This window comes from Phascolarctos cinereus, unplaced genomic scaffold, assembly GCF_003287225.1.
Source record: "Phascolarctos cinereus isolate Bilbo 61053 unplaced genomic scaffold, phaCin_HiC Scaffold_7;HRSCAF=346, whole genome shotgun sequence".
Taxonomy (NCBI): Eukaryota; Metazoa; Chordata; class Mammalia; order Diprotodontia; family Phascolarctidae; genus Phascolarctos; species Phascolarctos cinereus.
In genome coordinates this window covers 78,605,555-78,622,714 of record NW_027556180.1, presented here as the reverse complement: position 1 = coordinate 78,622,714, position 17,160 = coordinate 78,605,555, and the positions used below count along the sequence as shown (strand labels likewise).

The 17,160-nt window shown below is 35.6% G+C and overlaps 1 protein-coding gene across 9 annotated transcripts in view; it reads left to right on the top strand.

The window, feature by feature from the left end:
- The window catches only part of PIKFYVE (phosphoinositide kinase, FYVE-type zinc finger containing), a 109,368-nt gene extending 92,488 nt beyond the window's left edge, over positions 1 to 16,880 (top strand). For 5 of the 9 annotated variants that reach the window (XM_021008659.2, XM_078147442.1, XM_021008664.2 and 2 more), the window contains 9 exons: positions 1,247 to 1,344; positions 4,276 to 4,440; positions 5,584 to 5,643; positions 6,256 to 6,432; positions 9,142 to 9,245; positions 10,316 to 10,444; positions 11,194 to 11,455; positions 11,683 to 11,757; positions 12,865 to 16,880. In XM_021008659.2, coding sequence (XP_020864318.1) covers positions 1,247 to 1,344; positions 4,276 to 4,440; positions 5,584 to 5,643; positions 6,256 to 6,432; positions 9,142 to 9,245; positions 10,316 to 10,444; positions 11,194 to 11,455; positions 11,683 to 11,757; positions 12,865 to 12,980 — 1,186 coding nt within the window. In that variant the 3' untranslated portion in view covers positions 12,981 to 16,880. The other 4 variants (XM_078147441.1, XR_013483357.1, XR_013483358.1 and 1 more) reach the window with 4 other exon arrangements.
- The last annotated feature ends 280 nt before the right edge of the window (positions 16,881 to 17,160 follow it).

The following is a 17,160-nucleotide window of genomic DNA, read 5'->3' as shown; positions in this document are numbered from 1 at the left end:
TGAGCATTATTTGATAAAACAGTTCTAGTATAACAAATGATTCTGAACAGTTTTTTGGAGTGTGGTGTAGTGGGGATTTGATCAGTAATTGTATAATTATTCAAAGTCTGCAGGATTTTGATACTCTTATTTTTTTCATTCAAAAATAAGGCACTTGTTCAGTTAATTGTTATGCTACAGCCTGACTGCAAAAATTAAACAAAAAAAGAAGATATGTTTTCTGAAAGAGTTTGAGGAACTTTTTGGGAACTAGACTTTTTGGTCCTTTTTAATAGATTCATCCTCTGAAGCACTCAGAGACTTCATATTGTCTGTGTCATTGAAATTGATGATTGATTTGACAGCTTGAGAAATAAAATATTTAATTTCACTTAATATTAGCATTAGATTTTAAATCAGTGATTTCTATGATAAGGTTACTAAAAGGCAAGCCTAATTTCTTTCCCTCTAAGCTGAAAATTTCTTTAAGTCATTGAAGGTTAAACTTACCTAATCATTGATTTTACTAAATTAGGTCTACCTAATACAGTTTAGCTAGCCGAGGTGAACGATTCTGTTTTTTCATTAACTCAAGATTCACTGAATGAACTCGGTTCATTTAGGAAGAATATGAGGAAAATAAACCAGTCACTGAAACTTTTTGAGGTAAAATTTTAACTGAATTCTAGGCTTTATGACTTCAGCAGTAGAATTTAAAAATTTTTAATGACTGCTTGTTTATCACTTTGTTTCCTTACCAATTCTGAAAAACCACTGCTTCATTAGAGGCCAGAACATATTCTCTTCAACATTTTACCTCATCCTCAAGTTTGTCATTCAAGACCTGCCTAACATCTGAAATGGTTGTTATGTGTCCAAAATAATTTATCACCTAGTGGCCCATCTTGTGGAGATATCACGGACACCAAATACAGTCAGTTATTATGCTGTTTCTAGCTTCGTGGGACGTTCCAGAACTTTTGATGTACTGAAATTCCTTTAGCAATCCTGGGCCACTGTCATGCCAGAATGAAGTGTCCAAGTAGGGTTTTCCTGGTTACAACTAAAACCTTAACCAAGAAAAAAAGTTCCTGATTCTGAGATAAAATCAAAAGAGCTTCCCTAGGAGCAAACTGCTTACTATTTAATTTCATCTTATTTTCCCTTTTTGCCAATGAAAAAATCTTTTCTATTTTCTGTGTTTCTGTAAGCTGTGAATTAAATGTATAAATCAATGTGTAAAACTCATTTCTGCTCTACATTTCAGTACTTTGGACAGCAGACCCAAAAGTAGCAGCCCTGTGAAATTAGCAGAGCTTGCAGGAGGATCCGCAAGTCGACCAGCAGAAGCAGAATCTCAGCCCTGTAAGACTACACAGCTGTGGTGTTTATTAGCGCTAACAATTGGCTTAGTTTGTTATTCCAACTGCAGTAAGATGTGTTTATAGGCGTTGGTGAAAGAGGAAACGCAATCAAATAAGAAATGGCCATCAGAAGCATTCACTTCTTTGGGTTTTTGGCTTTGAAATTTTTACATGGCCTCTTTTTTGCATGCTTTGCCATTGTCCTGTTATGTAATGTATAACTGTTATACATTGTAGCCTAGTATAGCAGAAAGATACTGGATTGGTATCACAATACCTGGGTTTGAACCCTGGCACTCCTGCTTGCTATCTTTGTGAGCCTGGACAAGCACTTAACCTCTCTCTGCACCTGAGGTGTTTTTTGGTAAAATGAAGGGGTTGAGTTAGGTACAAATGCCTTCTAGCTCCTCTTAATGTAAGTAGTCAGTTGAATGACAACTTTAAGCACCTATGCTTGGCTAAATGCTTTTCAGAAGGATATTCCTTTACTAATATGGAGCTTTCAACTTAGAGTCTTTACTAAAGAAACTAAACTATCGTGAACCTGAGAAAATAGAGGCTGTTTTCTGTGAGTTTCCTCTTCTCCCTACTATCATAAAACCCCTTAATATCAGTCGTCTGCTCTTTCCTTTATTCAAGTTTCTGATAATGAGGCCACCTTCTAGCCAAAGCCAACATCTCTTCATATGTCCTGTATCCTGTCCTTTCCTATTTCCTGTAGCAAAGTGCTGCCTCATTCACCCCCTCTGTCTTTCTAATCATCCTTCCCTGCTACCTACAAATACGTCCAAGTCTCCCCATCTTTAATAGCCTTCACTAACCCTACTATGCCTTTCAACAATTGTCTAAGTTGCTTAACCCTTTCTCAACCTAGAAAAAGCTTACGTACACATTTTTTTGCTTCCACTTCCTCACCTTTCATTCCCTTCTCAAACCTTTGCAATCTGGCTTCCCCAATCTTATCACTTAACTAGAACTTTTTTCAAAGTTAATTGATGATCTCCAAATCTGAGGCCTTTTTTCTCATTCATAATCATTCTTAATCTTTCTGCTGCATTTCATGCCAACAAAGGTTGGCTGGTTATTCTGGCTTCTTTGTGTTTTTGTGACATTACTCTCTCCTATTTCTCCTTTTACTCATCTAATTACTCCTCAGTGTCCTTTGTCTGGCTTGTCATCCATGTCATGCCTACTAAATTCTTATTGTACCCCAGTTCTCTTTCCTGGTCCCTCTCCTCTTTTCCCTTTACACTTATTTGTTGACTATGTCAGCTCCCATGAGTTTATTATTTGTTTATGCAGATAACTGGCAGGTCTACATGTCTTCCTTGGCCTCCTAAGCTCCAGTCACCTATCACCAGCTGCCTGTTGGAGATCTTAAGTTTCATCTTATTTTCCCTTTTTGCCAATGGAAAGGTCTGACCAAAACAGAGCTCTTTACATCACTCCCCAGACCTTCTTCTTCCAAACTTCCCTTCCTGATAGCGTAACTGCACCATCAGTCTACTTTCTACTTGTCCAGGTTCTCATCCTTGGGTTTATCCTGGGTCTTGCCAAAGCGAACTTCTTGGTTTTTCTCACATATGGTGCTGTCTTCTGTCTCTGCCTTGCATTCTTCAAGACTCAGTACAAGTACTGCCTACTACATGAGTCTGTCCTTATCTCCCCCAAATGCTAGTGCTCTCCCTCCCCAAATTGTTGTATTTATTATATATTTATTCCACATAAACTTACGTGTACACACATTGCATCTGTGGGGCATTAAAGTTCCTGAGAATAGGACTATTTCATTTTGTTGTTTTTGTATTTCTAGCACAGTGCCTAGGACATAGGAGGTGTTAAATAAAGGCTTATTGATTTATTTGAATTGTGTAGATTCCTCTGATTTGTCAGTCTTATGCCTCCTTTTTTGAAAAGTGGTTTTGAAGCTTAGTAATACAGTACTGCCTTGGTCTCCTAAAACTATGGATTTTAGATAACCTCTTTTTACTTGTGTGAACTATTTTATTATCATACTGTTAGCAGATAATCGCTTTTTTCTTGTACAACCACAAACTCTTCATAAAGTATGCAATTCCTGTGGATTTTATAAAGAAAGAATGATATGAGATCACACATTATTAATAGCAAGCACATCATGAAGCTCAAAACCATCAATAGTTAATGCTGGAGTGAAAATGAGGCCCAGTTATATTCATGCCCCATTTCTAACCCTAAGTACATGTAGCAGAAGCAAAACTTGATTTTTATCCTCCTTCAGAAAGAAAAGATTATATAAAAGACTACAGATATTACTAAGATTAATACTTAGTAATTAAATTAAATATTTAATTTTTAATAATTACATTTTAATAATTAAATTTAATAAATAGTAATTAAATTAACTGTAAATCAGTATTTTTAAAAAGAAACTTACTTGTTTTATCAATTGTATTGTTACAATTCTGGCTTTAAGCTTAATATGCTGACTGGCTGATGTAAAGTAAGTATTGTTTCACTGACAGTCACTGTGTTGGTTCTCAGGACTTGCTGTTGACAGCATATTATGGATCTTGTGGCCTAGAGTAGCTTCTTTGCTTCCATGCCTCTAACCCAGGCCTGCACAATCTGTGGCCTGCCAAAGGATTTCGAGAGGGGGAGTATAGGGGATGTTTTTCTCTACATTTTTCGCAGGCCACCCGAAATCCTTTGGTGTGCAGGCCTGCTCTCAGCAGTAAGAAGAGCTTATCTTGGAGACAGCTGACTGACTGAGCGGGGCACTGGGATGTATCACAAGTAACCGTAAAACATGAAGTTGAGAGTTTTAATAAAACTCAGACTTCCTTCTTTGTATAATGCTTTCTGCCATCCAGGGAATTAATTTAAACATTTGAAATTCAACTGTAGTCGATAAGGCTGTTTGGAAAATAATATTCACTTATTTTGTTTTTAGCCAAAAAGGCTTCGGGAGTGTTGTCTTTCTTCCGTGGCACAGGAGGGAAGAGCCCCGACCTGTCTTCCCAAAAGAAGGAAACTTTACGCGGTGCAGATAGTGCTTACTACCAAGTTGGGCAGATGGGCAAAGAAGGGACAGAGAACCAAGGAATAGAACCTCAAGGTGTGTTCAGAGTGGTAAAGTGTAATTTATTCTAAACTTAAATGTTTTTCAGTAGAATGTTTTTTGTAGGATGGGCAGTATGTGTTTACTCTCATGGTAAGGCTTTGAACTTATAACGTACCCAGACAGCTTAGCTTTGCCAGACTCTTTGAAATAATGTTTTTTACTCCATAATATTCACATTTCCCTTCTCATACTTCTCTTGCTCAGGAATTCACAGCACAATTTAGGATCTTTTTTCTCATTTTAATTTTTTAGTATTACCTATTGAATATATTTATTGGGTGTAGGACTAGAGTATAAATAGCTGGTTTAAAAAAACCCTTAAGAATAATTTTGTTGCTTTTTTTAAAACTAAAATTTAAACAGATGGTTCAGCTATCATGTTAATGGGTTGCTTATGGCATATAAAATCATAAATATTATCCTTCCAGCATTGGTCTGTGTTTTGAAAAGTAAATTTTGAAATGTGGAAAATACAAAAATAATGGTTATTTATTAATTAGCTGTTTGTAAATGATTAACATTGTTTGTAATCAGTTTAATTCAGTAAGCATTTATTAAGTGCCTACTGTGTGCCAGGCATTGTAGTAGGGCTGGGAGATGTAAAGACAAAAATAAAACAGTCCCTACCCCAAGGATCTGATGTTTTACTGTGGGGAAGGACTATGTGAACAGATGGACAATTACAGACAGGAAAAATTTCATTGGAGGCTGGGGAGAACGGTTACATCAGGGGGTATTAGGAAAGATTTGCTGTTAGGAGGTGTCATAAGCTAAGCCTTGGAGGGAGCCAGAGATTCCAAAATGTGGGAAGGTGAGTCACGAGAGCATTTCATGCATGGGAGAAGAAATGAATTTTTAAAATTATTTCATTTTCTTAAGATAATATATTCTGTAGGGCAATCTTAAGAAAAAGATTGACCACCAGTTTACTGCAGGTTGGGTAGAATTTACATTTTAGCTGGAAATTAAATGGAATTTAGATAATTTCAATGATTTGTTTAAATATAAGCTAAGGAGGAGAGTAAGTTCTTTCTAAGGATGAGAACCATATTATGTTGTGGTATTGATTAATTTTGAAAATTAATTGGCATCTAGCATGAAAATTACTTTATCTGTTCCTGAAATAATTTTTTTTAGATGAAATAGATGGGGGAGAGACACAAAAAAAACAACTTGCAAATCCTCATGTGGAGCTTCGTAAGTATAGAATCATTTAGGGTAGTTTTGAGGGGAAGGGATTGTAATTGTACAAATTGTCATCTTTTCTAGGGCCTCTGGCTTCAAAACAAATAATACCTATTAGTTGTTTTACCATGTGGTGATTAAAAATACATATCTAAGTCTGTGCAAGCTGATATGAAACTTTTTAAAAAGGTAACTTTATATTTAAGTGGGAACATCATCTATAGTGTGATTCTGTATCTAGATTTCACATCAGTAATTGAAAACTAGAGTATTGCCTTAAGAAATCATTAGGGGCCTGGATGATTTTATATAGAGTGATGAGAATAATCTTAAATTATATGGTGTATATGACTTTAAAGTAAGACCCAAGAACCACTGTGAAAAAGGGGAATTGATTCTTTTATTTTTATTTTTAATTTATCTGAAAATATGTGATTTTCAGTTCATAAAGTTTTCTGAACATTTCCTTGACAGAACTATGATAATACTGTAGAAGGATGATCTTATGCTGAAAATGTCATTTAGCATAGGGTTATGGGAGGAAGGAATTGGTTGTTTTTTTGAAGGCAAATGTCTTGTTTCTGATTTATAAAGTTTTCTTTCCTCCTTTGTGTTTGTTCACAGAGTTTTCTGACGCTAATGCCAAGTTCTACTGCCGGCTGTATTATGCTGGAGAGTTTCATAAGATGCGTGAAGTAATCTTGGGGAGCAGTGAAGAGGATTTTATCCGTTCCCTTTCTCACTCTTTGCCCTGGCAAGCCAGGGGTGGAAAATCAGGAGCTGCATTTTATGTGACTGAAGGTAAGTTAACTATTTACTAGGTAGATAGCGTTCATTCATTCATTTCATTCATTCATTCATTCATTTATTTATTGAGGTGTATGACTAGAAGAAAACTAGGTCTTGGAATTGGAGGATCTGAATTTGAATCCTGAGTCTGCTAATTTCTACCCTGCCTATGTGATTTTGACAATTCACTTATTTGTGCTAGGCCTGTTTTCTCATCTATAAAATAAGGATGTTAGATTATAATATCGCTAAAGTTGTTTCTCTCTCTAAATTCTTTAATCTTGTAGCTTAGGTATCACACTAGTATTGACATATATGATAATGATAGTTTTATTTTTTTAGAAAGAAACTTTTTGTTTTTCTTTTTTGTGCTTGAAGGTATGTGTGATATAGTAAGGAATATGCATTTTATGGGATATAATGGTTTGAATAAGCATTAGTTATGTCTGATTCTGGGTTCCACAAATTAAAATGTAAATGGAATAACTTGGAGAGGATTTCAGAAGAGAACTGTGGAGTATATTAATGAAGAAAAGCTAAAAGAAATTAAGCGTATTTAACTTGGAGATGAGAAAACAGCTAAATTGTTTTATGAAAGTTAGACAGATGGCATACTAAATTTTTGTCATCTCTATCTGAAAACTAGGTGATTTGAAAAGGACTTACATTAGATTAGTACGAATTTCTGTTGTGATGATGTTGTAGGTAATCAGTTTTTATAATTGATTGCCAGAACAGGCTATATTTCTTTAAAGGAAAAAAAAAAGAATAGATTATCATCTGCCTAAAAGAAATATAGGGGTGGTTTTAGGTCAATTTTTTTTTTTAACCTAACGTGATTTTATCAGTCCATGTGAAGAGGACTTCCTCTATGGATGTAGGTTGGCACCTTCTCTGTAACTTTAGTCTAGGAGAGTTGCCCAGAACACTGAGAGGTTAAGCAATTTATCTAGGGTAACACAGTCTTTACCTGTCAGAGGTGTGTCTCCAAATCTGGTCTGCCTGACTCTGAGATCAGCCTTTTGTGGCTCTTAGCTACATGACTCTTAGCTAAATGTAGATTTTTATATATTCTTTTAATATTCTTTCTAGGCCTGTAATTGTTTTAGATAATAACCATTCAGTAATTAAAGCAAATGAATCATTTAGGATTTTGTTAAAAGTGGTATCCTGTGTGTAACCATGAAATATCTGTAATAGCTATAGATTCCTCAGGGTTAGATGTATCTGTATGTATAAACATACAGCCATCTATGCATAGGGCTCTCTCTTTGTATGTGTCTATTTTTTGTTTGTTTATATTCAATTCTATAGAGATTAAGCCTTTACCAGGCCTGGGGATACAAAGACAAAAAGGAAGCATTCTCTTCCCTCATGGAGCTTAAATTTTACTGGGGATGCAACATCTAGAAAGATAAGCAAGTATAAGGTAGTTTGAGGAGAGAGAACACGAACAATTAGAGAAGGACGAGGTTATCTGCAGAGGAGGGAGGGGCATCTGAGTTGAGCCTGGAAGGAAGATAACTGATTCTGATAGGTGGACGTGAGGAAATGGATTTCAGGCATAGAGAATGGCTTGTGTAAGTGTTACAGAGGTGAGCAATGGGATGTTGAGTTTGGGGAACGTTTAGGGAGTCCAATTTGTCTAGAATGTAGACTTCAGGAAGGGGAGTAATATGAAACAAATCTGCAAAGGTAGTTGGGAGCAAGGTTGTGGTGGCCTCTAAATGCTACAAGGAGAAGTTTGTATTTTATCCAAAGGTGGTAGGGAGTCATTGAAGATTTTTGAGTAGGATTTTGAATCATATTTGTGTCTAAGTCTTAGAATGATTATTTTGGCAAATGTGTGCAGGATTACTTGTAGAGAGAATGTGTAGGCTCTAGGAATACCACTTAGGATGTTTCTGTTGTAAACCAGGGAAATGGTGATGAGGGACTACTAAACTAAGCTAATGGTTTTGTGAACGAACAGGAGAAATGAGAGATGTTGGGGAGGTAGAATGAAAGAGACCTGGCATCTGATTGACTATAGGAGATAAGGGACAGGGAGAAACAGATAACACTTGCATATATGAATCTGGGTAATGGGAAGATAGTGCCTTCGAGCTTATAGGAAAACTTTTGAAGGTTTTAGGGGAGAACACATATAAATATATCTGTATGTATATCTTATGTTATAAAACATGAAGGGGAGGAATTATATGTATCTGCTTGTTTCAGTTACCTCATCTTTTTGCCGTAATATAAAATTATACATGGATATTCATAGAACATGTATACATTGTTAGGTTTAGAGATCTAAAGTAATTAAAGTAGACATATTTAGCATTTTTGAAATGGTTTACTATGAGTACCTTCAAGATTTAAGCACTATCTATATAGAGATATATTCACAGCAAACCATTTTAGATAAGATGTTGAATTATTTACTTAATATGTTTATTTTCTGAAGTGCAGAGAAGTTCTACGTAAATGTAGGTATTGTATATGTGTTTATACACGTCATTATACATTCATATAGGATCCATGATTTCATCAGTGTGGGGACTCCTACCTACCTTTGGGGTCACAACCTTCTTCATGCTTAAGTAGATCGTTCCAAAGTTGCTGGATTCAAAGAGCCATCATCTAGTATCTGACTTTCTCTTTATTCACATGCATACACACACATGCGCCAGTGAGAGAGAGATTTTATGAACATATGAAATTGAAACTTTTCAGATGACAGATTCATTTTGAAGCAGATGCCCCGCCTGGAGGTCCAGTCTTTCCTTGACTTTGCGCCACACTACTTCACTTACATTACTAATGCTGTACAACAGAAGGTAGGAATAAAATGGACTTTCGTGTTATATGTATATATATGCATATACTGGATTTCTCTGTGCTTTGCTGCCTTCCCATTCCCACCCCAACATCTTGAACCTTGAATTAAAAGGGACAAATTTCCAGAAGAGATAGCTATGAATAGCATATACTTGGAGTGGAAAGATCTAAGTTTTGTCCTTGGAAAAGTTGTGTTCAGATCCTGGCTCCACCACTAATAGTGTGACACTAGATAGGTCCCTTTACCTCTGAACTTCAAGTTCTCACCTGTGAAATGGGGATAATAATTTTTCTGCTCTTTGCTTCAGAGGGTGGTTATGAGGATCAAATGAGGCAGTCCAGCTTTCAGTCTACCCTGGCCACCATCTTGTCATCTGCTTCCATGGGGTGTGACAGTCTGCTCTCCTATGCCTAGATTCCACCTCCTAGCATGTATGTTCCTCGAGAACAGGCATGATTTTGCTTTTTGTACTTGTATCCCTTGAGTAAGTGCTTAGTATATAACAAGTGCTTAATAAATAATTGTCATTCATTCATTGTGTCTTACAAAAGAAAATGTTGTAAACTCTTGAAAATTATATAAAATATCAACAGCTCTTTCTTATTAAGTATGTGAATCTTTGATGTCATTGATGTTGATATTCCTTCCATCGGTGGAAATTGAAACTAAGCCATGCTTTTTCATTCTTTGTGATTCCACGTTGTCCCTTAAACCTTCAGTGTGCTAGAGGCCTTGTTATGTAGGATTTTTTATCATCATATAGGTACTAAAGCAGCACTTGGACTACCTGTTAACTTTCTTCTTTTGAAAAATCATCATTCATACCTTGAAAAGTACCAAAACGTTCAGATTGGGTAAAATTGCTGTATAGAAACAACCTACTGTTTTATTGTTGTTACTGTAATTTAAATATGTAATTCACATAATGCATTTATCTTGAGTTCTTAGGCTATCTAACTTGTCAGTATCAGTTGAGCATGTTTTGGCTGCTATTAAAACACTATACGTATACTCTTATGTTTAACAATTTTCATACGTTCTCTTTGAATGATTTTCTATCTTGATTAGAAACCCACAGCATTGGCCAAAATTCTTGGGGTTTACCGAATTGGTTATAAGAACTCTCAGAATAATACTGAGAAGAAGCTGGATCTCTTGGTCATGGAAAATCTCTTCTACGGGAGAAAGATGGCTCAGGTAAGGTATTCTGGATTGTATAAACAGCCTATTTTGTACCTTTCTGCAGATACCTAAATGTAGTAAATGATAATAAACCTTTTATGTGAAGTGGTCCAGTAACAAGACTGCTGTTCAGTTTCACACTAAATACCTCTTCATGACAGTTTAGTAGAGAAACTTTTTTTTTTTAAGTGAGGCAGTTGGGGTTAAGCAACCTGCCTAGAGTCACACAGCTAGTGAATGTTAGGTGTCTGAGGCCATATTTGAACTTGGGTGCTCCCAACTTCAGGATCGGTGCTCTATCCACTGTGCCACCTAGCGGCCTCAGTAGAGAAATTTTTGACCTGCTGAACCTCTGAGGAAATTATAATAATATGGTAAAGCAGAATTCCTACAATTTAGTAATATAATTTATGCCAGTAAATTGATCATATGTTTTAGGGTCTGTACAGTTACTTAGTGCTAAATATATGGCTATGTTTCACTGACTTATTAAATGATCTCTTTTCGGGGATGGGTGGGACTAGATCTATTATTTCATTGATATGAGAACTCTTGATGTGGAAATTCCCTCTTCTATCGTAGATATGCAACTGCTTTGACTTATCTAGGGTCACACAGCCAGTATGTGTCAGAAGCAGAGCTTGAATCCAGGTCTATGCACTGCTCCCTACATTTTTCACAACATTACTTGACAGTTGCTACAAGATATGAGTAAATATCAGCTTCAGAGTGTTTTAATGAACTAGAATTCTTTTTTTAATCAGGTTTTTGATCTGAAGGGCTCTCTTAGGAACCGAAATGTGAAAACAGACACTGGGAAAGAAAGCTGTGATGTTGTTCTGCTAGATGAAAATCTTTTAAAGATGGTTCGAGATAATCCTCTGTACATTCGTTCTCATTGCAAAGCTGTGCTGAGAGCCTCTATCCATAGTGACTCCCATTTTCTCTCCAGTCACCTCATTATAGACTATTCTTTACTGGTGGGACGAGACGATACCAGTAATGAACTGGTAGTTGGAATTATTGGTGAGTAAATAAATGAGATTTGCTTTTATTAAGACAATACAAATTGAAATGAAATATATTATAGGTTATTACTGAAGCCTGATGATAATCTTATTGAGTTTTCCCCATAAAGTTTCTTCTCTTCTGTCTTCCATTTTTTCATCAAAACCTTTGATCTGAAAAGTCACAATTTTAATTTGATGCGTTTCTAAATTCCATGTTGTTGTTACCTCTTTTTCTTTTGACAGATTACATCAGAACATTTACATGGGACAAAAAGCTTGAAATGGTAGTGAAATCATCAGGAATTTTAGGAGGCCAAGGTGATCAAATGTTTCTTTGTACTCATTTCATCACTTTTCCTATACTCCCTGAGGACAGGGACTGTGTTTGCCTTTCCTTGTGTTCCCCAGCCCTTAGCACATGCCTGCATATAGTTATAGTTAAGCACTCAGCAAATACTGTGGTGACTAACTGATCTACTTAATCCTTTTCCTTAATGCTAAGGCCTTATGCCTATCTTTAAAAATTTATAAAAGTAAATGGTTTAGCCCTTATTTCTCCCATTCCTAGGATTATTAAATCTATGCCTATTTTTTGTTATTGCTTCTTCTTGCAACTTCAAGGGAGCACTTCTTAACTGTAGACAAGATTCCATGGAATACTTCTTCTCTGGTCAGGCAGCACTGCTAGTACATGGATTTCCGATAAGACTTCCTAAGCATGCATGTCTTTTTTTTTTTTTAAGGCAATTGGGGTTAAGTGACTTGCCCAGGTCACACAGCTAGTGTCAAATGTTTGCTCTGAGGCCAGATTTGAACTCAGGTCCTCCTGACTTCAGGGCTGGTGCTGTATCCCATGCATGTCTTTTTTAAAAAAATGTAAAGTTATATCAGGAATCTGAAGTGATATTATGTATAATCTGGGAGGGATGGTAATAATAATAGCCAGCATTTTTGTATAGTGCTTTTAAGGTTTGTAAAATGCTTTATACATGTTTTCATTTGATCCTCACAATAGACTTGTGAGGCAGGTGCTTTTATTTTCCCCATTTTACAGATGAGGAAACCGAGGCTAAGAGAAGTTAAGTGTCTTGGCTCAGAGTCACATAGCTTATAAGTGTCTTCCTGAATTTGAATTTAGGTTTTCCTGAATTCAATGCAAATTTATCTCCTATACCATCTAATAAAATACAACTTGATTTGTTACTTTAGGTCGGAATAAAGTGAACCATACTATTATTCTCTCGAATAATAAAGTCATGATGACAGAAAACATACTAGCACATTAGAAATACCTAAATGAGAACTGAGCTTTTCTGGTGTATTGGGACAGCTTATGTATAAAAATAGTGTTATCTGTCCTGATAGCCTTCTTGTCAATTAATTGTTGAGTTCTATAACTTCCCCTCCCCTTTCTCTTTTTATTAGGTAAGATGCCAACGGTAGTCTCTCCAGAATTGTATAGGACTAGATTTTGTGAAGCAATGGACAAGTATTTCCTAATGGTGCCTGACCACTGGACAGGACTGGGTCTCAATTGCTGAGATGAAGCCCATGTTTTGAATTGAGCTATAGAGAAGTGAGAACAGAAGAAGAGGGCCCAAAAGAAGCTCCAGGCTTTTGCCATCCTTCACATTTACCACTATATGCAAAGGCCTCTTACTTCAATACTTGTAGAGGCCAAATGTACCTGAAATGTAAAATCTGCATCTTAATCTGCACTTTTTTTTTCTGATACAAGTGAGTTAGCTGTATACTGTCAGGAAATATTGGAAGATGCAACCCCTCTTCCCCATTTGAATTGAAGGAGAGAGACAGATATCAAAGGGCTAAAGGTGAAATGTACAGTTAAGGGCCAGTAAATAAGAGGATGGGATAATGAACCATAATTATTGCGAAGCCATAAGAGCTGAATGTGACCAACATAATGCTGTCTCCATCTTTGGAAAATATTTTTGATGAGTTCTTATTTTGCATTTTTAGTATACAACCTAGTATATAACCTAATATCCTCAGAATTTAAAAATAGGAGTACATTTGCCTAGTGGTTGGGTAGGGGTTTGTTTTTGTTTTACGAAGTATTCCATTAATGGCCATTCAAATAGATCAGTATGATATATTACTGTAGCATAAAGATTTGACAGAAGGTGGTTTCTATCTTACCTGAAGAACTGTATTAGTTGTATATCCCTGTGACTGTTCCTTACTTAAGTATTTATGATGGTTTACAAAATAAGTCCTCAGGCTTCTGTAAGTGCTGGCATTATGAGCATTTCAGGTGACTGATGACTACAGCCATCACCATAAGTCATTTTCAGCAGTAACTTTTTTCTCTTTGTATAAAAGTTTTTTTGCAGTTTAATATATTTTAACTATACCTCTTTTCGATGTCCTCACTATTTAGTCTCTCGCTTTCCCCAAACATGTTCAGAAAAGTCAGTCAAGTCCAACAAAGCTAAGCAAGTCTCTGATCACTTATTAAATCTTGAAGGGAGTGTTCTTACCTTCCCCTCTCCCCCTAAAAAAAAAGTGACTGGATTCCATAAGTGAAGAAGGCAGTCCAGTGTTTGTTTTGTGAAGGTGAATCAACTCAGCTTTTGTCCAGTGTAAAGCAGCCCAAGTTGAATTTATGGGATTTTGGAATTTCTAGTGAACCTGCATCCTTTACCTAAGCCAATTTTCTACCTTGTCCCTTTTACACTAGTTCTTAGTACTCTGAGATACTGAATAAAGTATTACCTCTCAGGTCTGTATAATTCCACTTTATGGTCCCTGTTTGCTAATGTTTTGTTTAATGGTTAATGTATGTAAAAGAATACTGGATTTTCTCTTAGGAAATAAATATTTGAGTATCTTAAAGAATATCTTAAAAATAATCAGATTATTTGCCCCTGGATTTTTTCCTACATTATGAGTGGTTGAGCCATAATTTTTTCAAGTAGCACATTCCTCAGTATTTATTTAGTATACATTCTTCATGTAGTAAAAATAAAAAATTTGATGTTTTCAAGTTACATATAGTTCAGATACCTGGACACCCAAACTAACAATTTTTTTGAAAGTTTGTTTTGGAAAATTAGAGCACTAATCAATTAGTACTTGAAGCTTGTTTGCTACAATAAATGAGCTTTCCAGGGATTTATGAATTGCTATAACATGAAGATAAGCACTTCTTAAGAAAAATTGTCCTTTTGTAGATGTAAAAAAGATTAGTGGGTTTGTTTTGATATTTTATAAAAATGAAGGATTTGTACAGAGATGAGAAGTGTGGGCATCGTTATTCTCATCTTAAATATATAACAAAACATACAATAAAACTGTGCTTTGGTTCCTATAAGGTGGGTGACAAAATCCATGAAGTGCATAATATAATATCTTTACTTTTGTGATTCATATAGTGTGACCCCATTAGAAGTAGTGCTCTTTGTTTTTTAAGATGGGTAGAGAGGGTAAGTTCAGCTCAAGATTCCCACAGTAAGATCAGTAGATTGGGTCCAGTTTCTTGATTCCTAAATATAGTTGAGACTGAATTGCTGTTTCAATGCCTTAGCAAATTTCAAATGTTATATAGCTGTTTTCTAGAATGTGGAAAATGGCAGTGAAGGGATTTGGAGGATGTTGAGTAGAAGATGGCTTTTATCCAAATAATCATGTCTAGTCATTTTCCTCTTCAGTAAGACTCACTTTCTATGAAAAAAAAATTTCTAAATCAAGACATTCAGATATCCAGTATTTATTTAGAATGTTGACGTGCATCTTAACTTCTATAATTCAGTTTGACAAGCAGTGAAACCTGTTAATATGCTCAGGAAAGACAGGTTTTGAATGCAAAATAAAGCTTTGATTTGCTATTTATTTCTCCTGTTAGATATTGAGGGTTATATGCTCTACTTTTCACTACCTTTGATAGGGAAGAATTTACCAGAATGCTTTAACTTGGTCCCCCCCCCCCCATCAAAGATGGCCTTTTTTCAATACCATATGCAGTAGCTGTAACACTGTATGGATATGGTTGAATACATAATGCTTTCCTTATTTTTTTTGTGCGTAACAGAAAAATCCCTGATTGTCTTTTTTTAAAGCACCACTGTCTAGTAGAACTTGATAGAAGCTTATATGATAATGTTTTGTTTTGTTTTGTTTTGTTTTGCAATATAGATCTTGAAACAACAGAAACAGTTGCCTTCAAGGAATGACCTTTACCTTTAAAACCAGCTTCACAGCTGAGAGTAGGAAATACAAGCTAACCTTAATTAAGTCACAGATTTGCCTCAGAATTAAAATTTAAGCCTTTTGCTTTAAATAAATAAACCGTAGTTGTTTTGTGTTTTTGTTGTTATTTTTGCCACTTGTAACAGGTTTTTTAAATATAATAACTGGAAAATGAATGTCTAAAAGTGGCTGACCTTTTTTTCTCCCATTCCCTGTCATTGACTTGAAAATGTTAATACTTAAAAGTTAGGGACCAGGAAGAAATTTTTGAGTTTTCATTCTTAGAATAAAACCTTTATGAAAAAATGAACGTGTAAGTGATGAATGAAAGTAAACTCTGTGTATGTTACTTTAAAATAGTCTTTTAAACAACTTTAACAAAATGCGTAGTTTTTACTGGCATCAAAGACTGATAAAAGCAATTTGCCAAGTAATATCCAAGGGTAAAGATAATAAATGATACTATCATTTAAGAGAAAAAGAGCTTTCTCAGATACTTTTGAACTTTTGAGTACTTTCAACTTACAAATATATCAAAACTATTATCATTACAAAAAAAACCCTATTGATTATGTCCTTGAAACAGAAATGGATTTTTTTTAATACTATGGGTAGCAGAGCTACACCAGCCTTTGTTGTTTTAGTCAGAAGCTTCTCTTTGGTCCTGCTCCCATTTGAAACTGACTTGTTCAAAACTGATTAGCAAGGAAGGATGTCTATACCCTTAAGGAAGTGTGCTTTTAGATGCTAGTGAAGGATCCAAAAAGAGAGCTGAAAAAAATACTGTCATCCTGACAGGGGAAACAGGTCTGGCCATGACCCCAGGATATTGTTGACAGAGCTAATGTGGATCAGGCATTATTGTCTAGTGCAATGTCTTTTTTTCTTTTTAAGAAGGGTGCACTGTATTATAGGAAAATTAATTACAGTCATGGGCAGTGTTTTATAAAACACTGCTTTTATCAGTTTTGTATAAATGTAAGATGAATTTTTGACATTGTTAATTTTAACTAGGAAAGTTACTTGTGTTATATATCACAATAACTTTTAATTAAAGGAGATCCAGCTAATTGTTGAAAGCACTTGATGTATTATATTGTATATATTTCTATTCTACCTTGGGTTCTGTTTTATATAATTGACATGCTAACTATTTAAGTGATATTTCCCGTGACTTTGGAAAATTGTACTGTATATAAATAAGAATTCCAATAAATTAAGATTTTATTTCATTTGATTTGCTTCTTGAGCCATTTCCTGAGGGGCCCCCGCTGGGTTGTTATATGTTCCATCTTCCAGCTCCCAACCATTCGCTACTTCAGGATGTAGGGATTTAAGATTCAGTAGGTGAAACACCCCACTTTGGTGCAGTCATGAGTTTAAAGTGAACCAGTTACTTTTGCGGGCTTTGGCCTTCAGCCCTAGCATAGCTGCAGCCTCACTTTCCTGTTGGCCCAGATTGGTTGTAACAACCCAGAGGCAGTGGAGTGCCCTAAAGGCCTACCCTGCCTA